At 54.0% G+C, this 24,630-nt stretch overlaps 6 protein-coding genes across 6 annotated transcripts; 2 read left to right on the top strand and 4 right to left on the bottom strand.

Moving 5' to 3' along the window:
* Positions 1-858: 858 nt before the first annotated feature.
* Positions 859-4,196, bottom strand: CTAM01_11219 (importin-beta domain-containing protein; the record flags this gene model as incomplete). The annotated part of the gene is made up of 4 exons (XM_060527230.1): positions 859-1,250; positions 1,303-1,430; positions 1,479-3,719; positions 3,859-4,196. 4 exons carry the CDS (start codon positions 4,194-4,196, stop codon positions 859-861), a joined length of 3,099 nt encoding a protein of 1,032 aa, XP_060378084.1.
* A 2,339-nt stretch (positions 4,197-6,535) lies between these two features.
* On the bottom strand, positions 6,536-11,157 carry CTAM01_11218 (RhoGEF domain-containing protein; the record flags this gene model as incomplete). Its single annotated transcript, XM_060527229.1, has 2 exons — positions 6,536-8,844; positions 8,898-11,157. The coding sequence occupies 2 exons, from the start codon at positions 11,155-11,157 to the stop codon at positions 6,536-6,538; spliced, it is 4,569 nt and encodes a 1,522-aa protein (XP_060378083.1).
* A 2,232-nt stretch (positions 11,158-13,389) lies between these two features.
* CTAM01_11217 (uncharacterized protein) lies at positions 13,390-14,056 on the top strand (the record flags this gene model as incomplete). The annotated part of the gene is made up of 2 exons (XM_060527228.1): positions 13,390-13,505; positions 13,768-14,056. 2 exons carry the CDS (start codon positions 13,390-13,392, stop codon positions 14,054-14,056), a joined length of 405 nt encoding a protein of 134 aa, XP_060378082.1.
* A 572-nt stretch (positions 14,057-14,628) lies between these two features.
* Positions 14,629-17,598, bottom strand: CTAM01_11216 (ubiquitin-conjugating enzyme; the record flags this gene model as incomplete). Its single annotated transcript, XM_060527227.1, has 4 exons — positions 14,629-15,926; positions 16,003-16,432; positions 16,482-16,932; positions 17,048-17,598. 4 exons carry the CDS (start codon positions 17,596-17,598, stop codon positions 14,629-14,631), a joined length of 2,730 nt encoding a protein of 909 aa, XP_060378081.1.
* A 2,031-nt stretch (positions 17,599-19,629) lies between these two features.
* On the bottom strand, positions 19,630-22,830 carry CTAM01_11215 (Rad4 transglutaminase-like domain-containing protein; the record flags this gene model as incomplete). The annotated part of the gene is made up of 2 exons (XM_060527226.1): positions 19,630-20,476; positions 20,525-22,830. 2 exons carry the CDS (start codon positions 22,828-22,830, stop codon positions 19,630-19,632), a joined length of 3,153 nt encoding a protein of 1,050 aa, XP_060378080.1.
* A 713-nt stretch (positions 22,831-23,543) lies between these two features.
* On the top strand, positions 23,544-24,479 carry CTAM01_11214 (AN1-like Zinc finger; the record flags this gene model as incomplete). Its single annotated transcript, XM_060527225.1, has 1 exon — positions 23,544-24,479. The coding sequence occupies one exon, from the start codon at positions 23,544-23,546 to the stop codon at positions 24,477-24,479; it is 936 nt and encodes a 311-aa protein (XP_060378079.1).
* Between the last annotated feature and the right edge of the window lie 151 nt (positions 24,480-24,630).

The following is a 24,630-nucleotide window of genomic DNA, read 5'->3' as shown; positions in this document are numbered from 1 at the left end:
GAACCCAAGAGATGAAAGAATCACACTACAAACCTCAAGCGGGAAGGCTGTATACGAAACCGAGGCAGTTGTACGAGGCGGGGTAAAGACTTAAGCCCGCAATCAGCTCAATGAAGTTCGCTTCGCCAGATCCTACTCATCTTCGTTACCATTCCTCAACCGCCGTGCAGTTCCCTCTTCGCGATCCTTCAAAAAATACAGCAAGACCAACTCACAGCCAGCCATCAGAAACGAGACACAAATACACCAAGAATGGTATCAAATGCAATCAATACTTTGTCTAACATTATATCTACGACAGCGTTGCGCCATTACCCACCATGATCCTAAGCCAATCATGCCGGACTCGCACAGCGCCCACAGCCACTGACTGACAATAGCCACAGCCAAAACGTATCGCTAATCTTTTTTTCTTCGCCTTCCTCACGGCGACTTGCCATCCGTCTTCTAGTGGTTGTTGTGGCGTCTATCTACAAAGGGTGGTTTCGTTCCAATTCGTTTGTCCGTTCCAAGGCCTCCTTGTTTTCCCGTCTTTTTTTCTTTTTGGTGCAGTCTCCCTTCATCGCGCCAAACGCGGAGGTGCTTTCCATCCAACTATATAAAGTCGGTCTGCTATTTATATACCGCCGTGTTCAAAGGCCGACGACAAGAGAGGTAGCAACTTTCCGCGCGTGAAAGCATTCGTCGCGCGCATTAAGAGTATAACTTTCTTCGCAAATACCGCTTCCGAGCGGATTTCGGCGGCAACCGCAGCAGAACCGATTCCGTGGTCCTCCATCCATGATCCTCAGGAGTAGGTGTCGTCTCATCTTCACTGTCCGTCTCGTCTTCGCTGTCCGGCTCGGCCGCAGCGCTTTCCTACTGGCCGGCAGCGCTAGCCAGCTCGTTAAGCTTTCCTCGCTCCTCCTCGGTGAGCATGCCGTACCATTCCTGGAAGTTGGCCACGTTCTCGCGCGCCGCGCGCATGAAGAACTCGGTCAGGTACGCCTGCGTCTCGTCGTCGCGTTGGCGGGCACCCGAGCCTTCGATGAAGGACATCAGATCCGCTTTGGTGCCGCCCAGGCTAAGGTCGAGCGTCTCGGGCTCATCCTCCCATCCGTCGTCTTCGTTCTCCTCATCGGCGAACTCTGCTGCGGCGGCTACTGCTGCAGCATTTGCGGCGGCGTTGGCTCCAGACGCGGAAAGAAGCTCCTCGATGAGAACCTTGAGAATCTTCAAGGAGGCAGGAATGACGGTGTATTGGTCAGGGTCTGCTTGTGATGTTAGCAATCAGGCAGTCCACTCATTCAGCAGTCTACTCACTGGCTTTGGCGCGTGAGCGCGTCATGATTCTGCCATCGTTGTTGCTGTTCACGATGAGGTCGCCCTTGACCATTGTCTGGGCGAGACGGGGATCGTTCAGAGAGTAAAGCTTGGACAAAGCAATAACACTGCAGAACGTTAGTACTGGTTTACAAGGCTGATCTTGAGACACTTACTTTTGGCGAATCTCATCATAGCCTGCAAAGCTGACTGAATTCTCAAGCCATTTGCTCAGAACAACCTGCAAACCGGTGTTTCCATGGATCTGGATCTGGCTGAGGAATTCGACAACATCACTAGCGCCGACGAGGGACAGACGAGCAAAGACAAGGATCAGAGACTGGATGAAAGGAGCAGCCTCAGCCGACGCCAATCTGGTAGCGACAGCTTGCAACAGCTGAGGCAAAAAGGGGCCAAGACGCTCCTGTCCGGCCTTCTCGACGAGCTCTGCCGCGAGTCCGCCAACTTCGGAAGCAGAGTTGTCCTCAACAGAAGGTCCCAACAAGCGGTCAATGATATGGAGGCAGACTTCCAGACCCGAGCGGTTGTTCTCGTCGTGCCAGCCAAAGACTTGGTGGTGGTCATGCATCAGGAGGTACTTGACAGACTCAGCACCAGGACGAAGGACCTCGCCCTCAATCGACTCCATCAGCAGACGGTTCAGCTTAGGAAGCGTAGCGGCGACGAAACCAGCAGGCAGGGGCTCGGAGCCGTGCTCGACAAGCGCGGTAAGCAATTCGGTAGCAACGGTGACGAGGGGATCATCCTGGGTGACGTTGGCGGTGTTGAAGGCCGCAGTAAGTGTGGGCAGAATCTTGGCGCAAAGCGCAGTGTAGGAAGCGGTATCGGACAGGGCACGAACAATCTCCTCAAAGGCTTCGCAAATCAACATAGTAGCCTGGAAGTTGGAAGCGCCAAGCTTGGCAACCATGAAGAGAAGGTCGACGGAAGGGACATCCTGGGAGAGGACAATTCTGGTGTCCATGTTCATGGCTGCACGCAGAGACTCAGCAAGAGTAACGAGGAGCTCGTCGGCATCCTCCATCTCTTCGGGGTCCTTGTTCTGCATGTACTGCGCAATAGCGTTGATGATGGGAACTTGGCGGTCAGAAGTGACCCTGCCGGAGCGGATGAAGCCCTCGACGGCCTTGATGCAGGCGACTTGAACAACCTCAGACTCTTCGGAGGTGATGCATTGGATAATACGGTCGAAGAGAGCGGGAGGGGTCTGGAAACCACGGGCAAGGGTACCTCCAACGAGGTAGCCTCGGGCTCTCAGGAGGGGCTGCTCGTTTTGGTTGACAGCGTAATCGACCAGGCCGAGGTAGGCCTCGGACAACGCCTCGGGGATGGGCTTCTCCATATCCTGGAAGTCGCTCAGGAGCATGTTGAAAAGGTAAAGTGACGCCTCCTGGCTTCTCCACGTGGACCCATCGCCGGGAAACAGAGTCTTGGTGTAGCCAAACAGGCCCTCGACTGCTTTTTCGCTATACCACTCGCCAAGCTTAATGAGCAAGTCGCCGGATGCCGTGCGCGCAGTGTAGTTTGCCGTAACGCTAGTCTCCTCGGCAAGATACAGAGAGCAGTCGATATCCCACAACTCCTCCTCCTCGCGGCTGATGCGAGAGTATCCGACAACCATCTTCATGACGTCGACCATCCAGGGGGTCTCCCCTGCCGAAGCGTGGGCAGACAGCTGGGCCTCGAGCTCGGCCTGGACGGGCGGCGCGCGGAAGCACTGGTTGAGGAAGTCCAGCTCCTCGAGAATCAAAAAGTCCAGAGTGTACGGCAGGCTGTCCGAGTCCTCGAGACGGCCCTGGGCCTCGTGTCCAATGTAGAGGTCCTCATGAGGCTTCTGCAGAAGGGAGAGCTCCTCCCAGACGGCAGTAAACAGGCTCGTGCTGTGCGGCAGGAGCAGGTGCGGGAAGACAGACTTGACCTTCAAGAGAGTCTTGACCACCTGCAGCTTGAGTGCAATAATGTGGTTCCAGCTTGGGGGCTGGCCGTTGCTGGTGAGCTCGCCAGCGGCTTCGGGGAGGCGGGACTTGAGCACCTGGGCGAAAAAGGGGTACCAGTCCTTGAGCGCCTCCTCGGCAAAGCCCCTAACTTCCTTCATATGGTCCTCCTTGACGATATCCATGAGGTCAAAGCACGATCGGAAGACTGAGATGGCGAGGGCGCGCAAGTTGGGTTTCCGGTTCTCGTTGAGGGCGACTTCGGTGACTGCCTTGACAATATCCCGCGCCATGGTGAAGAATTGGTCCTCACTCAAGCTCTCATCAATAATGTCGCCCAGGACTCGCAGGGCGCCGTGAAGTTGGACGTCGGTGCTCGTGGGAATGACGCCCAGGACGGTGGGCAATAGGCTGGGCCATCGCTCGGGGAAGTCGGCCGACGCAATCTTGCCGATAGCATAGCTAGAGGTGGGGAGAAAAGCACAAGTCAGCAAGGCGGTTGTTCTCTCTTTGAGGTCTTCTGTAGACGACAATTGGGTTCGAGATGCTTCGGACGACGTCGATTAGGAACTCCTAGGCAGAGACGAGCGCACCACCATACCTAGCAGCAACCTTGACAGGTCTCTTGTCCTCATCGCTGAGGGCGATCTCGAGCAGAGTATTCCGCAGCTGCTCGCGTGACGCATCGGAAATTTCGACGGGGGGCTCAGCGAAATCCCTGTCCTCTGTGTTCCAGTTTCTCTCAATAAAGAGGCGCAGAGTGCTGAGGGCGGCCTGGCGGATTGCCACGTCGATGGAGTTGTGGTTGGCGATGTTGGCCAGAGACGTAGGGAAGGCCGGGTTCGTGCGAGCGTGCTTGAGCTCGATCTCGGCTTGCTGGCGGGGACCCTGATCGGAGCTCTGGGTGTTGGCCAGCAGCGAAACCAGCTGGTCCTCCATGTTGGGCGCGGTTTCGAGAGTTCGTAACTGTATGTGTGTATGTGTGTTATAACCCGTGCTTCACACGCTCTTGGGTATGAAAGTTGCGACGGTCGGGAGCGACGTGGGTGTGTCCGTTGTTGGACTGCGTCGGGCTTCTCGTTGTGGGTTGTAATGCGCCGGGTCGGTGGTCCCCAGGAGATTCGGAGGCGAGAAGGAAAGCAGGTGAAATGCTTAGCGCGACCCCCACGGGATATTATCTAGGAAGGAGAGAATGAAGAAAGAGAGGTGCGGTGTAGAGCAGGGGGTCCTGTGGCTGACTCAACCCAAAGTAGACGGGTAAGGGAAGAGAAGGCGGTGGGTTTGGGGAAAGAGACTAAAAAGTGGTGGTCTTGAGGAAGAGTGGACTCCGTGGGTTATGTGAGAGTGTGAGGAAGGAGAGGTGTCGTGGTAGTAGGTAGATTGTGTGTGCGTGTGTGTGTGCGATGGCGGGCGGTGGTGGCGGTGGTGGTGGTGGTGGTTCTCTGGTGATGTTTCTCACTTTCTTTTTGGCGGGGTGGTTTGGTTTACCGTTTACCTTAGCTAGACGCGCGAGTGGAGCCTTGGGACGTGCCACAGCCCACTTGCACGTTTCTCGGGCACTCTCACAGGCCAGACGTTTCTACAAAGTATCCGTACGTCCAGGGCAGTAAAGGTCCAGGGTGCCTGCCTTTGGAGGGGTTGTTTACAAGTACTTGGCGCAAAGTACCTAACCTCCTCACAGGCTTCTGTCTTGTTAGGTACCTAGGTAGGTAAGGTAGGAACGAATAGAGAGAAACAAGTGGTGAGAGCAGGGCAATCAGCCAGCAGCAGACGGAACAACAGCCCACCATTGAAACAAAACCCCCGACCAGCGCCAGAGCCAACGCCGCACCTCTTGCTCGCTACTGCTAGTGGAACCCGGTGCCCGCAAAAAGAGGGAGGCACCCGATGGAGAGAGAGAGAACTTGGAAGGAGGGGTTCGCTCGGCAATTTTCAGAGTGGCAGGCACCACACCACACCACACCACACCACACTACAAGATACCAAAAGATAGGTACCTTCCCATGGAACCAATCTTACAACTTTCAAGTGCGAAAAAACACAGGTAAACATGGAAAGGGAAGGGCACGGGCCGTCTCGCGCCTTTAGCAAACCCTACTTTCCCCAACTCGAGCAGTGCTTAGGTAATTACCCAGTAAGTAGGTACAGACATTGGATGCCACCAAGCACTCGAAATATCCCAATTCTTCACGAGGGATGCCACTAGGGTACCTCAAATGCACTCTAGGGAAGGTAGCGCGGGGTCGGACCGCGATGTAAGAGTATCTTTAGTCGGAGGTCTGGGCGGTGTACCACGTCTGGCCTTCTTTGTACCCAAGCACCTCAACTTATGGCAGTTCAGCCAGCCCAATGTCTCAAAAGAGCAGACAGGAAAGAAATAAGAAACAGCCGTTCACCGTCTTCCGATCCGTAACCTTGGGACAGCGGTTGGTACGACGGTGGAAAAAAAAAAAAAGAAAAAAGGGTCCATCCTCTCAGCCCAAAGGACGATTCCACCCTAAGCTTGGGCTTCACGGCATTAGATTTTGCCAAGAATCATCATCTCCCCCTCTATTTGCCAAGAGGGCGTCACTTCTCACATTTCCACCCCCTCAATCCTCACTCCTCACTCAATGCTCACAACTTTTTTTTCATCTTGATGCTTTCGATTCAAACCCGTCAATCCGGGACACGCAGTCACACACACACACACTTCTCTCAGTCTCTCTTAATACCTACACCATCTAGACCGCCGCAGACCCCTACTCCCCTCCACACACCAACCAGAAAAAAAGAACATACCACATCCCACATTCCGTTCCTTCATTCAATCCCATCCAACCCATCCGCCAAAAAGCCCAAGAGTCCAGTGTCCCTATTCCATCCCGTTCCATTCAATCCCCATCCCCGTCCCTAAACTGTCCGTAGTCTACCCCGTCCATCTTGCCTTGTCTGCCTGATGCCCACCTGCCTGCTCAGACGCAACTAGACGGGCAAAGGAAAAAAGAAAAATAGAGGTCCGCATCAAACCCGTTTCTCAGGCTTGGTCTCGAATGCCGGGCCTCTTTTTTTGCATATACCAGTGAATTAAACCAGTAAGCAAGTTGTAGTAATGGTACACCCCGTACCTGTAAAAGAAAACCAAGGACTCGCTCGCAACGCAACTAATCCGCAAGAAAATGAACGCCGCAAGCCCCCTGTCCAGTCTTATACACACACTCTTTTCTCGTTCTCTCTCTGTACCGTGAAGTACCGCATCGCAATTCTGACACCAATCTTGATCTCGGTCAGATGTTTCTTCAGTCGGCACCCTTCATGACCGTCCGCAGACTGATAATCTCCCTCTTCAGCCGCGCGTTCTCCTTCTTCACCCTCGCCGTCTCCTCGCTGTGTTCACGTAGGCTTCGGATGAGCTCTTCCTTGTCTTCTCGGCCCTTGCCCTTGAGCGCCTTGACAATCTTGCCCAACTCGCTGTTGAACTTTTCGTACATGAGCTCGTTCTCGGCCGTCGATTCTCTGTACAGCTGATCAATGCTCTTGACTTTCGTCTCGGATGCTCTCAGCGTGCTCTCCATGTCGCGTTGGATCGCCGTCTGTCGGTCCGTCAGCTCCGACATCATCGTCGGTATCCGTTCCTCGAGCGTCTTGACCGAAGCTGTCAGCTTGCGCAGGTCCAGCGTGTTGGTGCGTCCACCGAGACCAGAGTTGACTCGTGACATCTCTTCGGCAATCTTAGACAGCTCCGGCTGAAGTGATGCGTCGACATCCTCAACCGCCTTCTTCTCCGTCTGCAGCCGCTCCCGGAGCTTCTGTGGCGACTGTAGGCGGAGCTTGCCGCTTCCCGGTGGCTTGCCAGGACTCGTAGATGGTCTGGGGATTGAGTCGGTCGATTGAGAGACTGGGCCTATCGGGCGAGTCGGTCTGAGTGTTGGGATATTGGAAGTGGACAGGCCTCTAGCATGTCCCTTTGGTGTACGGCTGGGAGTATTTTCGCGATCGGGGGGCGCTGGCGGTGACGAGAACAACGCTTCAGGCGACATGGGGTTCTCCTTTTGGCGCGGCGAGATCATGCGAGGAGACCGCAGGCTCTGGGATGTCGGGCTTATCGGTATCCTAGATGGCGAGGGTATCCGGGGCGTCGAGTTGAACTTTTCTGAAGTCTGCTTGTTGATGCGCAACGGCATCATCGCTTCCTCAATCTTCTCCCTGGGGTCCGTGATCGTCGCCGCCTCCATAAGGCTTCGCAGATCAGATAGAGAGCTACGCCGCTTCTTCTTTGATGACTTGACAGGAGGCGTTGACTCGACGTCGGGCTCACCGATCGTCTCCAGGCGCATGTCAGGCCGTTGCGAACTGCTCGGTCTGGGAAGCTCGTCAAAAGCACCAGCAATCGGTGGTCTGTCTCTTGAGCCGGGTCTTCTCAGCTTGTTAGGCCCCGGTTGTGTCCCCGAGTCGATTGACCTTGCCCGTGACGATGTCATCTTGGATAGACTAGAACTCGAGGCTGCATCTGCAGAGGCAGGGTGCCGACCATGTTTACTGAGCGTGCGCCAAACGGATGGCCGCTCCGAGTCGTTCTTGCTGTTCTGCCGCAGCAAAGTGTCGAACCCGAATTTGCGTCTGATTGAAGACGTATTTGAAGTCAGCGATCCCGAATGCGACTTGCCGCTACGAGAGTTCATAGACTCGAAGGCTTGTTGAACAGTCAGGTTGACGCCGAACCCGGCATCGTCAAAGATTCTATCGCAGTCTTCGACAAGACGGTCCAGCAGGTTGATGTAGGCTTGCGCTGTACCATCCGAAACGAGAAGTTCTGCAAACGAAACCGTCAGGATGCCTCTGTCGCCATCATTGCCACAGCCATCAAGCAAGTCGGCAAGCAACTTGATCAGAGCCGTGAACGCCCTTTGGTTTTGTGGCGCCATCTCCTTGAAGATGAAGTTGACAAAGTCGGCAAAGTTTCCTGGTACTTGTCGGTTCATACGCTCCAGCAATGTATCCAAGGTCTGCTTCGTCATAATTGGACCCATCTGCTCGCCCCAAGCGATGCGAATGAACTTCTCAAAGGCAACAAATATCACATCCGCGCTACACTCGGACGAGGCGTCGAGATCAAACGGACTCTCAATCAGCCGGTTGTAGAGATCATTGACCAGGAGTTCGTCGGCAAGGGATCGGTTCAGCAGCATCCGCCCGATGATACTACCTTTGCGAGCCTGGAGACTGGCGACGTATCCTGTAAAGGTCTGCTCGAGCCGTACGAGGGGGTTCTCGGGGCGGTCGTCGCCGCCCATTTTGATCCCGTCTTTGCCCCTGGCCGAGCCGTAGATGGACCCTGCTTCACTATTTGCTCGTGAAATTGGTGGAGGGAACACATTCGTCACGGGCGTTCTGCTGTGCTTAGGCGGGCTATGTGCTTCAGTGTTGGTTGAGCCACCCCAGATGCTGGAGAAGAGTCCCTTGACTGGGGAAGAAGCAAGGAACGACCTCGTCTTCTCTGCCCTCGTCATGAGCGGCAGGCCTTTAAGAATCTTGGTGTAGTATGATACCAACGCGGGTGCGAGTCGCATATTTGACACGCTGAACTGCGTACCCAGTAATTGAATGACTGTGCTTCACGTTAGCGTTTCGCTTCTATCTGGCAGATATGAATCATCTTACTCCGTCGTGTAAGCGTCGGCAAGAAGTCGTCCAGCGCTACATCGTCTGTGAACTGTTTGCCGTTCAAGCCAGCAGTCACCATCTTCACTTTCTTCAGGTCGCCGCTGTTGACGTTGACCGTGATTTCAACGCCGTAATGTCCAATCGGCGCACCCTTGGTGCCCTTTTCGTGGTCAATGACGATGCGAATGGGTGCAGGCTCCCTCCGGCCATCAATGAGCTGGTCGGCGCCCTCCTGGAAGACGGCAGCGAAAAGCCCGAGGTTATTATCCGACATTCTGATAGAACGAAGGGTCCACGAAGGGTCCTCGCGCTCCTTTTCCGAGAACCGACCCTCCACACGGGCCTTTACAATGTCTTCCGTCCACTTTGACGCTCTCGTAAAGGTCTCCTCCAGCAAGAAGCACCGCGACGTGACAGCGGTGCCCGTCACCCACTCTCCTGCATGCGCTCCCTTCATCTCCTGGGTTGAAGTCATCCAAATAAGCTTGCAATCTGTCGATTCAGTGAAGCGCACGTCTGCCAGATTATGCCAGCCTGTGAATGCAAGCTCGTAGGTCGGCTGGCCACCGGCGGCATTCGTCATGGACAAGAGAAGACCCGCTGCTGAAGGCTTGTCGATTTCGCGCAACAGGTCCTTGCCAATCATTGGCTTCGGGCCTAGCTTCTTCAAAATGACCAGGCAATCTGAAAACAAGACGAAAATACCGGCGCGCTCCGCCGCCTCCGGGGGATCAAGCACACGGTAGGGTGCGGGGAGCTCCACAAAGTCGGCTGCGAGGATGAGTCTTCCTTGGGGCTCGAGGTCAAGGGGCCAACTTTCAACCATGTTGCGCAGGCGGTTCGTCACTTGTGGCTTATCTGGGATAGGCTCATCCATGGAGCAGATGTTTGTAATGATGTCGCGGGCTTTGAGCATCGATTGCAGCGCGGGATGTGTCATGGGAAGACAGCTCACAATCTGGTCGATGAGCAGACTGTATCGGGGAAGACGCTGAACGGGTTCGATGAGAATTGAGCGAACAGTCTGCTCGCCCGTCTGCAGAACCCGTTGACGGAAGCTCGACTGCTGGTCCAGGAACGAGTTGAGAAGCGTGGGGAAGTGCTGGCTGGCGCGAATGTACTCCTGGTAGCAGTCTGTGAACTTTGGGAACCACTCGAGGAATACCCTCGCGATCGCCAGTGCGCCTGTGGGATCCTTCATCTTGGATGGCGACCCCAGCCTGGATCCCGTCAGTGCAACCGTCGTCACCTCCATATCCCTGACGGCCTCCTCCTCGGTGTCGTCCATAATCTTGCGCAGCTCCTCCATGAAGGCAGAGTTGACCTGTAATATCCTATCCGCCGACCGTGGGAAAAGCTTCTCGAGCTCTTCTTCGGAGGGGCTCAGGCTGCTCGGGTCACGCTGTTTCGCAGATTGTCTAAAGTCGTCGGCGATGTGCTTCACCAGCTCATTCAGCTTCAGCACGTATCTCTCCTCCGTGTCGACCAGCTCCCCGAGCTTCATTCTCAGATCCACCTTTTGATCCTTGGAGAAGGACTTGCTGCGATTCAGCGATGTCGGCTTAGAAGGCGCCCGCCGTAATCTGGAGGTGGGTAGGAAGAGAGGCTCGCCGAGCAGCTTCACCAGTGATGTGTATCCTCCATATTGCCGTAGAGTTGGGTCCAGGAACTCGTCGTCATCCTCGGGCGCGTCGTCGAGATCTTCGGGTTGCAGCGGCACAATGGAGCCGGGAGGCAGGACAAAGTCGACGTCCACGTTGCTCAGGTGTTGGGTCTGCAGGGCGGTCTGTAACGTCTCGAGAACTTCGACGGTGTTTTCGCTCTTGATCATGTTCTTGGCGAGGTCAGCAGCGTGCTGCTCGCCAAAGAGGGCCGGCCCACTCCCCGGGCGGCGCCCCCTTGTGGTCGGGTATGTGTTCTTGAGGTGGTTCTTGACGACCTCGGGCAGCTCCTGGAAGTACTTGTACAGGCCAAAGGCGAGGCCTCGGTAGATCTCGTCGCCCTGCCATTCGCGCGGCAGGTGGTTGACGACGGCGTAGAAGGGCGAGTTGGGTTGGATGGTCAGGCGCGGGAACGACTGATAGCCGGCGGGGCTGTAGACGTGGATCTGGACGCGGGAGCTGTTGAGGGTGTAGTTGGCAGTAGTAGAGGCGCCGTGGAAGATGAGGACAGGCAGGTGTCCGAGGAGGGGGTCGGAGGCATGGTATAGAGTGAGCTGCTCTGCGGACAGAGCCAGCTCCTCGGTGACACGAACCATTGTCGGGGCTGGCGATGCGGTCGATCGGTCGGTCGGTCGCGTGGGCTCGTTTAATGGGCCAAGGTCATTGCTGACTGGGCGCTGACCGAAACACGCAAGGCAAAGGAAAGTTAAGAGCCGTAAGGGGTGTAGGAAGTCGGCAAACGAGTGTATCGGTTTCGGTGTCCTGTGGTGTGTGTGCGTGTAGTGTGTGTGTGTGTGTGTGTCGACCGCGTCAGGCGCAATGTGGTGGTGGTCGAGCCGAGTCGAGTGGCGGTCGAGTCGATGACTGAAGGCCAAGGGTAGCACCGGGCGTTCGCGATGCGACTGTCGACAAAATGGAAATAAGGCTTTCGACGTGCCGGCCAAGGGAAGAAAAAAAAGAATCAGGGGGTAAAAGAGCGTGAGGAAAAAAGTTGGCAAATTGCCAGGTTGGCTAGCGCGACCAAAGTTGGATAGATGAAGATTGCAAGCGCAGCGATAATTACCTATCGTGTGGTGGGAGTGGTGGTGGTGGTGCTGTCGGTGTCGGTGTGAGTTGGCTGGCGTTGAGCGCAGCCGGGGTCGAGTCGAGTCCGTGGGTTTGGTTGACCTTGGGACTTGGAGAAAGCAGCGGGCAGCAACGGGGGACCTCAGCAACGGCAGCAGCAACAGAGCCCAGGTATACAGCGACAGCAGCGGTGGGGATCCGTCAGATAGGTAAAGTAGGCAATGTCAAGTAAGGTAAGGAACTCTGTAAGGTAGCAGTGTATCCGTAGTATGAAGGTTAAGGCCTGAATGAACCGGGCTGGACTGGGCGGTCTGTAGTCCGTGGGGCGCTGTATGCTGTGTGTGTTGTTGTTTGTTGTGATTGCGATGGAGCTGCAAGCAAGAGAGGTGAAGCCCAATCCAAGGTTGATGGAGTGTAATACCGTAAGGCAGAGGGGTCCTGGTCGGGGTCAGGAAGAAGGCCCCATCAATGATTAAACAGCAGCACCGCAACAATGAGATCCTGGTTCAATCTGGCTGCCCTCTCTGGCAACTTTGTTGAACCCTTTGTTGACCCTCAACTTCTGAAGCAGGCCAAAGACGCAGTGAAACAAGAAAACCAGCCTCTTGTCCTCCGTCAGCTTCCTAGTGGTTGTGTCCTTTTTTTTTTCTCTTCCTGACTAGGTTTTCTTGGGCTGGCTTCCCTCTGTGCCTCTTCACCGACACTCCCATGCAGATGCAAGTAAGTGGACGAGAACAAAGAGGGTTAGAAATGTGACGGGGGGCGAGAGAGCGGGAGAGGGAGGATGACGAAAACGCCAGACAAGGGGAGGGAATTAAGCGACGAACGCCTCAGTCCTGGACTCGGGCTAGACTCTTTACCTTGTCGATGAGAGAATACACTGATAATTCCAAGATCTCTATGGACAACAACAGTACATCAACAAACCATATAATATCCGGACTAAAAAGTCAAAAAAGAAAAGAGTCCTAGACGACGGAATAAACACCCACTATTGACTGGGAGTCGCGTGCTATGCCGACCACCTTGGATCTATTGGCTGACTTAAATTAAGATGCCTATGGTACTTACTTCTACTATCTATCTACATCTTGAATGTTCCGAAATGCATCTTACCGCAAGTCCGTGATAGAGAATTTTTCACCAATTGCTTCTGTGACTGGATGCTCACAAACAGCAAGATGCAGGTGCAGGCAGGTTCGGACTTTCAGCATCGCATCGCTCCTCCCCTCTCTCGCTTTCCACCAGAAAAAAAGTGGTCTCGAAACGTCAACATAAACAGATCCAACGCGCCCCGCCCATCGCCCACGACGCGTCCACTCAGAGCCGTCAAAAGGTGCACTCAGGTTCCCCACCCGTAACCTTGCCGGACCAGCAACAGCCGCACTAAAACAAGGCACTCGGGCCCATGGTACGTACACGTAGGTATCGAAAAAGCTCGGATACTCGATTCTGCCCAATCATGCATCTTTCGATCTTTCAGCCCCACTAGATCCCCTGCCAAAGTCGATGCAGCCAATGGCGAAAGCTCCCCATGAACCCCTCCTCCTTCCTCCCATGAATCCCATCGCATTCCGTCCAATCTAATCGGCTCTCCGTCCCAAAATCTCCAAAAGACGTCTCTTTTCCCACCCCGCACCGATTACGCGACTGCTGATTCGACCTCACATCCTCATATCAAAGTTTCACCGGGCTTTCAGATTTCACTCCATCAACAACGTCGTATTTCCCATAGAAGCATCATACCTCGATACTCAAAAAACATGTCTACCCAAGACCCCGGTATCCCCTTGACCCATGCCCCAGACGCCAGAGGCTACAAGCTCATGGAGCTGCCCCCCGACCTAGAAGCCCTGCTCACTGCCGAAGATGCTCCGGTGTAAGTCAACCCACTTCACCCCTCCGTCCATCACTCAACCCCCCCGGCCGTGCCTCAGTCCACCTTGAGCCTCAACACGACATCTCACTTCACCTCACCTTACTTAAACCATATTTCCCTTCTCCATGTCTCACTTACCTTCATCGTATAACCATTCCCTTACATCCATCCCCTCATCTACAATCCACGTCACCTCTCTCACTCACTCATCACTCATTTACTGGCTATCTCACTCACTTGCTCACTCACTAACACACAACAGCATAACCCTCACCTCAACCCCAACAACAGCCCTCCTAAAAACCCCAGACAAAACCTACAAACTCCTCCAGAAAAACACGTCAAACTCTCTCATCCTCCTCGCCCCTCACTCCACCGCACCCTCACCGAATTCCTCGGACGACAGTATCCCCGTCACCGGCCTAGCCGCCATCGCCACCATCCACGAAACCATCGAGCTCGTCGCCCAGACCGAGCCGCAGACGATATCAAATCTCAAAAACACTGGAAGCAAGGGGAAATGGCACGAGAAATTTGGTCGGGGGCGGTGAAAATCCTGGACATACACACACTTACATTTACACGCGCACATCGTATATCTCACTGACCAATTCCTTTACGATTAACACAAGACTTGGTAAACTGTCTGCTTTTTAAGTACCTGGAGCGTGCGATGCTCCATAGTTCACACACCCACGTTTCACATTCCATGTATCTGCTTCACAAAAAAAAAACCCATTTTCATCAACGGGAGACTTCATTGATGGTATCTCAAATAATGTATACCATGCTGGCATGGCACTCGCTTCCACCCTCCCCCTCCCATATGAGTGCCTCGATCAATGCTAGAGTAATGAGATGGAGATACCCTCCAACGCTGTGCTAATTGTCATCCGGTAATCACCCTGATGAAAACCGCCTGAAAAGTAAACAAAGTAATAGGAAAAGGAAAACGCAAGATAACAAACTCGTATCCTGCCTTCCACGAACCAAACAAAACCACGCTTCCTCGTTCATGTGATGTGGTAATGACCACCCAACAATGCTAACTTCCCATCGCTTCATCGTCGTGTAAAGACAATTGTGTACGAGCAGAAATAGGAAGAACCCCGGAAGACGGCAATCAGTCCATCTTGATAGGATGATCTCTGCTTCCTCCGGGAATACCATTCGCCCCGCCACGGTAAAAAGCACGGTGAAGAGCAAGCTGTCGTTGAAATTCGTGACCTGCGTCTATAGCCCGTTGGGCTGCTCGACTCACGGGTGCCGGATGCTGAACTTGGGACCCATCTCGATTCGTTTTGCCGGCCACAAACTCTGCAAGTCCGCAATTGGGGTGGGCTAAAAATTGAGCTGCAGTCATTTTGGCGCTGGCCTGTTGCGCGGGCTCTTCAGGTCGTTGCGGTTGCTCCCCGGCCTTCTCATCAATGTTCTGTCTCGCCAGGATGTCGGGAAGCCGCTGTGCATTCTTATCGCAAAACTTGTGCCTCTTCAACTCTCTAGGCTCTCCGTACTCTGGACCCCATCCCTCTTCAAAACCCAAGTAGTTAGGATTATTGAGTCTGGCCTGGCCGGGTGGCGCGATGGCCTGCACTACCTGATTCACAGGCTGAGGAGCGATTATCGGCGGGTGAGGCGCAATCATCGGCACTGCTTGGGCTGCGGGCTGGTAAAGCACGCGAGGCGGGTTAGGATTATGAAACACCGCTGGCCGACCTTGTTGAACCGCTGGCGGCGGTGGTACTGGGAATGGTTGCAAGTAGGGAAATCTGGGATGTTGCGCATTAAATCTGGGATGTTGCGCATTTGGGAAAGCGGCTCCAATGATTGGGCGGTGCTGCTGATCGAGCATCGGGTTGGGATTATGGCCCTGAGGGTATTGAGCCTGTACCGGACCCCTTTGCATCTGCTGATTCGCGACTCCAGCAGCAACATTTGCCGGCGGAACCATCGCATGAGCCTGTGGCTGTGGCATCATCGGCCGAGGTTGAAAAGGCCCGACCGCGTTTGCGGGAGGCATGCCAACAACTCGATTCATCCCGGGTGGGACAATCTGGGCCTGAGGATTTTGCGGTGGAAGCTGTTGTCCGTAGGCAGCTCGCAGTGCTGGGGGGTTCTTGGAGACCGCCGATGCCAGTTTTCCCGAGTTGACTTTGAGAAGGTCTTCCTTTGCCTTCATCGAGGGGTGTCGCTCGAGAATATCTTGACGGGCTTTTGCCTCGGCCTGTTGCACTTCCTCATTGTGGCGTGTGTTGACATCGTCAAACAGGGGACAATTGCCTTTCTGTCCACCTCTTGCCTGGTCGTCAAAGTGGGCGTAGTCGCATGACTTGGAACAAACGTAGCACTGGACGTTCCTACATCCACGCTTTGTACAGGTCATCTTGTTGCACCCTGATTCTTTGACAAACGCCATGCCACCTGGGTTGGATGTCAGTATCATGTGCAATCTAATCAATTGTCTTGGTTCAGTCGCCAAAGAAGCAAGGATACTCACACTTGTTGCACTTGCGGATGAGCGCACTGGACATGGCCTCCTCAATTTGACGCCGAGCACCTTCTGCGCTGTCTCCAGCAGCTTCGTCACATGTTCTGGGTATATGGGTCTCTTCTCTGCAAAGCCGGCAGCTGACCACCTGGCAGTCGGGATTCTCGCACTTGAACTCCTTGTTGATATCGACCGGTGGATACTCTGCGGCATAAGGGCAGAAAGGACAGGTCTCCAGGCCGTCAATGCCAGCCATGCGGAGATTAGCCTCAGATTCGATACGATCCAGGGCTTGACTAAGTTGGTCATTGATGAACTTGGAGCGTTCTTTGTGAGCGAAACCAGAATCGCATCCATCTATGGACATGCAGGTAATCTCATACTTTGAGAGGCCAACCACTGTTTCAGCGTTGCGGCGTGCACATTCGAGACAGAAGAACTTGAAAGGGTTAGCAAAAGTCTGAAAGAATGGAGCGTCATAAGCTTACATGGTTCCCATTCTCGCAACGGACCATGCGATTGAGAGCGAACTCGCTATAACAGCAGCCACAGTCCGTAAAACTGCCAGTCGCCTTTGCTATCTCAAAGTTGGCAGCTTCTCTGGCAGCCTCGAATCTAGCTGCATCGAGCCTGTTACGGGTAACTATCAGCACTCGCCGGGCGGCCACCAGTTCATCCAAAACTCTCTTTTCTTCGTGAGTCGCCGTTTCGAGAAGTTCAGCCATTTTCTGACCCGCGAATATACGATCCGATGGTGGGGTTGGTCTCTTCTTGAGCGCAAAGCCGTAAGGGAGACCTTCTTGGACACCGTTCTTCAGATCCTCAAGAGCTTTGTCGACGGCAAGGTACGTAGGCAGCAGTTTGCAGGCGTTGTCGTAAAAGATCTTCATGACGCACTTCTGGATAACTTGAGGGAAATCATGCTTCAGAATCTCCTCCCTACGTCCAGTGTCAGTCTCATCTGTATAATGAGCATATAGCAACAAGGTAGTGGCCAACTTTGATGGCCTTAACCGTGGAAGCTGAGCTAAGGAAAGGAATGAACTAGACTTACGACCTGGAGATGTACTGCTTTCTCGTTTCACGCTCTCGGCCAGGGTGAGCATAGAGGCGGAGGATGTTTTCCTTCTCAACATCTTCATCTTCCTCATCATCTTCAGCCCATCCTTCACGCTTCCGCTTAAGACTTTTCTGGCGGCGGGATGCTTTGGGGTACGATCCGCCTTTCTCGGTGGAACCCAAAATGGTGTCGATAGTTTGATCGGCGTTATGGTTGACCTTGGCGGCTGTCTCCTCCAGGTACTGAAGGCATATGTCTGGGAAGACGCTGAGAACTGTGGCCGCACAGGCGCGTTTGTCGTGGTAGACTTGCTCCATTGCTGCGCTAGGAGGCTCTTTCAACCGATGATGTATCACAAGTCCATGAGTGAGAACAGTTTTGACGTGTTGCGCGACCCTTGGCAGAAATCTAGAACTCCTTCGGGCAACAATGTCGTTTGAGGCGCGAGCGATTGGTTGATGTGCCTGGACTCTTCGAAGTCGACTATGCTTTTCATGATCAGCAATCTTTCCACTTTGACACCATTTACTCAGCAAGGCAAACATGATAGGCAAGCTAGAAAAGTAGCGTTGAAATTGGACCCAAAACCAGCCCAACAGGCTCATTGTAGAGAAATGAGTACAACATAGCCGAATGAACAGGAATCTTGTTGGTAAACGTGAGCTCGCTGATGGAGGCGCATGAAGGGTAATAGAGGGAAGCGAGAAATGAGCCCAACACACTTGCATTGAATATCGGGAGCCACTCACACCTTGCCCGCGAAATTCCTCGGTGCGTCCGCCCATAAAGCTTGTGAATGAGTCCCCGGGAGTGTATGGGAAGGATTGGGCCAAGTAGGAAGGAAGGTTCAGGGTAAATGAGCAACCAAAGAGGCTATTCGCGAAGAATAGCACAAAATGGAAGCGCCACCAAGCCTCGAAATGAGAAGGAGGAGAAAATTGACAACAAAGTGCAGCCTACTTACCTGCGGACAGGAGATGCCACTGCGGACCTTTTCGTCTTGGATTTGCCTCCTTGACGCGAAACGAAGGAGGTGTGATCTAACGGTGATGGTCCGACCGAGACTCGATGTTCGGAAGAAAATCGATATTCGCCGTAGGAAGTGAGGTGATGAAATATGGGATTGCGCCGAGCAATGGGACGGGAAGTGGGAAGTGGGAGGTAGAAGGGTAAAAGACGGGAGGGTTGAAGGTGAGAGAGAGAGGCGGTAGCGGATCGAGGTGGGTGGTGAGATGCCGTCCTTGACGTCCTTGACGATAGGCAGGTACGGGCAAGACCAGAACCGTCGTGCCTTGCGCCTTCCCGAGGACCCGTTTGGTTCGAAAAGGTGTTTTTTTTTTCTTCTTCTTTTTCTTTTGCTTACTTCTCTCTCGTCTTTCTTCTATTTGACCCCTCTTCCGTTTTTGCCTTCCAGAGGCGAACGTTCTCGCCAAACACCTGTGTGCATGTGGCTTATGAAAATAAATAAACAAAATTCACCTCTAGGATGCTCCAATATCGAAGGAAAGAGTAACCTGGAGCCTCGCAGCCTTCTAAACGGCCTTCACCTTCTCATCTGCCTACTAGAATAAAAAATCCTCACCGTCGTTCGATAGCCTGGGAATCGCCTGACCCCGTCTGACCGGACGATTTTACCCCTCGCTCCCGGTGCGCTTCGCCTTGCCGCGCTTCTTTCGCTGCCTGTCTCACCTCACCTAATGGTATTTTCTAAATTTTTCCGTTCTAGTTCTGTCGCTGAGTTATAAGGCTTCGATAAAACGGTGACACGCAACTTGGCGCCCACGAAGTCGCGATTCGCATTGTCGGTCAAAGGTGAAAGGGAAGCATGAGGTGACGTTAGGAAAATCATCTGGACCTGACTTAAACCGATCGGTGGATCGTCAGATGGCCCCGGGAAGTTGGACAGCACCCCCGGCCTCTCCTTAGCGCAAATCTTCAGCAGGGGAGGTCCTGGGAGATGGCTCGAACGGGTGCGCATTCCCATACCGAAGGTGTCATTGGGTGCCTCTTGTCTCACTTACTGTCACTGACATGGCGACCGCTCGTATCAATGAGTACCTTGAGTGGACAGACGGATAGACGACGATGGTCGATGACCATATGCTTCTTGGGATGCGGAAGGTTTCACATTCGTACTATGGTATCTTCTATCAAATACAGACCATCGCCGATTCCTCTTCTGATTTCATGATGTATCAGGCTGTGAATGCAGTTACTTCACACGCTGACACCTTCTCTTCTATTGGATGCTATGTCCACTTCTCAAAGTGATCAGGTGCTCTTGACTTGACCGTACATACACTAGCAGAGTCGCAGAATCAAACCCTTCCAGTCGGGCCAGCGCATCTCGGCATACGAGCTGAAGAAGGAATAGTCCTCCATTGGTGGCGATAGCTAATAATGCCCCCATCTATGCATCTTGCGACGAATAAGGATGGTGGCACACCTACTGTACTACAGCCGCCTGCCAGCTGCCCAGTTTTGTCCACGACTCTCAAATCCCGACGCACAGTGATGAAAATCCTCAAGCGGTTTCCCGTCTTGCATGATCTCCTTCGAGCCTAGATGCAGATGCACTACTCGTAATCATCGTCCGAGGCCACGAAATCGTCATCGTCGTCCTCATCCTCATCTTCACTCTCAGATACGGGCCTTCGCCGGCGCCTAGATGATCGTCTCGCCACTGCCTTCTTCCTGGGCTTCGGTTTGGCTTTCACTGGTGCAGGAAGAGGCTCGGGTTCGGGTGAGCCTTCCATCTGATCCTCTGCATTTTCCGCGTCTTCCGCGCCATCCGAGCCGTTGCCAGCATGCGGTTTCTGATCATGGCCGTGATCCACTTGCAGGGCGTCATCCATGTCTTCATCTTCGTCGTTCTCATCCACCACTGGGAAGAAGCCAGAGGTGAACCTCTTGGGTTGTTCAACCTCTTCTTCGTCGTGCCCTTCGGGGAAGAAGCCGCCTGCCATCTCTTCTTCTCTCATCTGCATAGCTTCGGCGTCCACCTGGTTCTTGTCTCCTTCTTCCTCGGCGTGAGCATCTTTGGTAGCCTTGGCCGCCCCGTGTTTCTGGAAAACAGGAACACTGTCGTCGACATGACCATAGTCCTGGCGAATACGCTCCACGATCCTGAGACCTTTCAAGAACTTGCTCCACATACTCAGCGCTGCTTTGCGGCGCTTCTCGTCCTCTTTGCGCGCTCTCTCTGCCTCGTCCTTGCGAATTTCTTCCATAACCTGGTCGTGATACTCCTCGGCTATGACAACGCCTTGAATGACCGGGACGGCCATTCGATTGCCAAACTCAAAGCCCACAACGGCTTCGGCGTAGTCGATCCCGAGCCTCTTACAGACCTTGACGGCTCCTCGGAACGGGACGTGTGCGGCGCCTTCGGGACACATGTGCTCGGCAAAGAGATCGATGTTACTGGGAGGTGTTAGCATTTGAATCCATTCAATGAGCACGCAGACATACCCGTAATTGTTCTTCGGGATGACTCCATCTTTTATAGGCGGCGGAATAATCCAGTCCGTTTGCTCAAAGCTGTACAATCCTTGAAGAACCTTTTCGCCGCTCGCAGCCTCGGCCTCGGCGATCTCTCGTCTCCTGTTGGTCGTAGCCGCGCGATATGGCACCCTCTTCAGGGGCATCTCGCCAGGTTTGGGTGCCCTGCCTTGCTTGTGCCATGTCTCTGCGCTCTTGACGTTGACCACGTCCTTCCTCGAGTAGACCGGTTCTGGAGAGATTTCTCCGCCCTTCCCCTTGTGGAGGAAAGTCTTGACTGGCTTTGCTGTAGGTAGCAGGGCCTCCTCGCGCTTCATGTGACGCTCGAGACAGAACTCTTTAGACTGCTTGTAGTACGCCATAGTTTCGCTACCTTCCTTGACCTCTTTCTTCTCCGGCTGGGCGGGTTTAAGATCTGTCGAGTCCTCAACGTCGTCCTCCTCGGTGAGCGGATGCTTTTGACTGCCCTTGACATAGCCCTTCGTAGCTGACTTGAACCAGTCGAATTGGTCGTATCGTTTTACCTTCCCGTGCCTGTTGTAAATCGGTACCTTTTCCAGTGGCATTCTCGCCCCTTTTGTACGACCTGGCCACAGTTGCTTTCGCAAATAACGAACCGTTACGTCCTTGGCTGTGCCATCCGGAGAGAATCCAACAACATATGCCATGACTTGTTTCGCTTTCTCTGCCTTTCCTCCACGCGGCTCCAGAGACTCTACCAGTTCTCGATTAGTACCGACAATGTTCTTGACGATTGGATCCGCTGGCAGATATTTCTTCGTCACCGGCGAAAGCACTTCCGTCCAATAATGTGGAAATTCCAAGTCCTTGTCAAACTTTTTCGACCTCGGGGTTGACTTTCGTGGGGTCACTGCCAACTCTACGACCGACGCGTCATCGCTGTCCGGATGCTCCAAACCAAGCTCATCATCCGAGTCATCTATCTCAATGACGGCGTTCTTGTTACTGGCTTGTCTCGCTCCAGTTTTTCGTCCAGAGGTTGTTTTTGGTGCCTGCTTCGATGTGTTCTTCACCGGACTATTCTTCGTTGTCGTCTTCGCCCCCCTTTTCGCTTTACCGCGTGTGCCATCTGCCGCCTCACTCGCTTCGTCACTGCTTTTTGGTGCCGAAGCTGCAGTCTGTTCCGTCTCAGGATCTGCCTCCTCCAGCTTCGTCCAGCCGAAGCCAACTGGCTGGAGATTCGCGACCATCCGTGTCTGCAACCCCAAAGCCCTCGAGAGCGCGGTGAAAAGTTGCGATCCCACATCTCGGCTTCCTGTGCAGTCCTGAGCGCATTTCCGAAACCCTTCAAGTCCATTGATCCGCTCTCCAAACTTTTCGTCATCTTTCCCTTCCTTCTCCCAGGCTTTTCGTAACCTACCAAGTCGTTCAGGCGGCATGTATCCCCACTTTCGGATCCCAGGTGCCGTGACGCGGAAGCGTTGCCTCCACCACGCCGCGAGAGCCCTCATAAGTCTGAACAGTGGATCGCCGTGGCTCATGTCGACAGCACCTGCCTCCAGCCTTTCAGCGGCAGCGCCCCAATCCCGAGAGTCGTCGTTTTCGGTCTTCTTTCCTTTGCCCTTTCCTCTGGTCTTCTTCGCTGGTTTGGCCACCTTCGTCGGTGTTTGCTTTGGCCTGGTGACTAAGCCGCTGGTCCTTCTCCATCGCTCTACTTCTTCCCACAAACGAGGCGGAACATGAGACATCATGATCGCCTGGACTTCCTGGTCGGATATCCATGAGTTCCTAATGGCATTGTGCCACAGAAGGTACTGGACGTGAATGCAGTGCGTCAAATTGCGAACCTTCTTTTCACGCTTCGTAGGTCCCTTCTTATCGCCGTAGGGATCAGTCATCGCGGTACCAAGCCCGGCGTCAAGGGTGAGCTGCAGGTCTTTAGAAGTAGTCGGCGCTACTGCCAAGGTGGCTCTCGGGGCAGGAACATCCTCAAACTCGATGTCGTCGTTATCGTCATCTTCAGACACTTCCTCCACCTTGTGACCGTTTGCAAGAGGCACATCCTCGAAATCGCCGTCAGATAAATCGCTCAAGGAACTGGTCTCGTCACTGTCGCTGATGGTATCAAGCGCAGCGCGGCCGACCTTGGATGACTCAGACGTGGTGGTAGCATCTAAATCGTCGTACAACGTCGGCTTTCTGCGACCGGAGCTGGCGGGAGTCTTTCCTTGCCCTTTCGCTACCTGTTGGCGTTTTGGGTTCTGCTTGACCGGCGACTCCTCGCGCGACCGCTTTCGCGATACATAAGGAGGCATTATGTCGCGTTGGTGTCAGGAAAGAAACATGGTCGTAGTTCGGAAGCGCAAGCTCTGAGAAGCTTTGCAGGGGAGATGCGACAGGACCGTTAACAACGTCATTGATTCGCGAGAAACGCGCAGGTACGTGACCCACTTTAGGGGTCCGGGGACCCGCTAGATCGGATCCGATTAAATACTGGGTCACATCCGGGGATCGCCTGGGTCGCCCCTCCATTAGCTCCGGCTCTTCGCCGTTATTTCCATGTCTCTCAAGGAGAGCAGTTTGGATGACCAATATCCACAGAGACGTTTGACTTCCCTCGGCATACTGCGGAAGCTTTATTGACTTTGTGATCCAGCATGCCAAACTAGCTCACATCATAGTAAAATTGCGACTTTGGTTAGTGAGCCGTGGCCCATTATGGATCTTACCCTTTCAGGCTGCAAGTGGCCACGCACACGCTGTACTTGGCGCCAACTCCCAGCGGTTGCCCCGCTGACAGCGACCCGTGGATTGAGGCAACTTAACTGAGCGAAACCCGCCAACTGGCGCCTTCCAGACCCTTCCGCCGCTATTTCTCATCAACCCGACATCGCCATCTCCGAAACTGCCACTCTCAGCCTCGTGCCACCCACTGCGCCCACCTTGAGGTCTACGCAAGCTCAACAAATCTCCGAAGACTGTTCAATACTATAGATAAATAGACAAAGAAGCCAAAAACGTCATCGCAATGGCATCCTCATCCACCCCCGAAGAGACGAGCTACGTCAAGATGGACGAATCCAAAGACGGCTTCGACGAGACCCTCGTCGGCAAACACTGCGAATACGAATACTGTAACCAGCTCGACTTCCTCCCCTTCTTCTGCCAAAGCTGCAAACACACATTTTGCCTCGACCACCGGTCCGAAACTACACACAAGTGCGCCAACGCCGGCGCCTGGGCCGAACGCCGGCGAAAGGCGGAGCTTGCGAAACCCTCCTACGGCCAAGGCCGCCAACTGCGCGATACAGTCACCCAGAAGCCCTGCGCATCACCGACCTGCAAGACCACCATCGGTACCTCGCTAGTGACTGGCGTCCACTGCCCGGGCTGCAATCGCGACTACTGCCTCAAGCACCGCCTGAAGGAGGACCACGACTGCAAGAACCTCGTTCCGCTAGGCGCGCGGCCGGGGTCGCAGATCGACGTCGCGGCGAGGACGAAGAGCGCATTCGACAAGTTAAAGGCTTGGGGGTCTGCAAAGAAGGAACAGGCTGGCAGGGCCCTCCCGAAACCGAAACCCACATCCGCATCTGCGCGCCTGATCGCTGTGAACAATCTTAAGAAGACGGCAAAGGGCGACGATAAGCTCGCGCAAGAGAAGAGAGTCTACCTGTACGTCGAAGCAGAAGCCGCAACCGCAAAAGCAAAGTTCCCCAAGGGAGAGTTCTTCTTCTCCAAGGACTGGGTGGTGGGTAGGGTGCTGGACGAAGCCGCGAAGCGGTTACAGGTGGAGAACCTCAACAACCGATCATCGAATGAGCAAGACAAACTACGAGTGTTTCACGTGGAGGGAGGACGGCTTCTAGAGTTTAACGAAAAGGTTGGAGCTTCGCTTGTCAGCGGCAACACTGTAGTACTGCTCCGCGGTGTTGGGCCGCCGCCTGATCTCATGGAGGTTTAGCGAATGATGATGACTTGATGAATATGTTCATAGTGGCATTTTCCGTATATACCCTCAATTACACACCACACGCCGCCAAATCAAGGGCCGTGCCAATCGCTTCCCTTTATGCCATGTTCCGTGAATTGGAGATTTCCTTCATGCGCCGAGC

This window comes from Colletotrichum tamarilloi (genome assembly GCF_030869305.1).
Source record: "Colletotrichum tamarilloi strain Tom-12 chromosome Unknown Scaffold_59.1, whole genome shotgun sequence".
NCBI lineage: Eukaryota > Fungi > Ascomycota > Sordariomycetes > Glomerellales > Glomerellaceae > Colletotrichum > Colletotrichum tamarilloi.
Note: the sequence above shows the minus strand (reverse complement) of the source record. Positions and strands in the feature narration are given on the sequence as shown.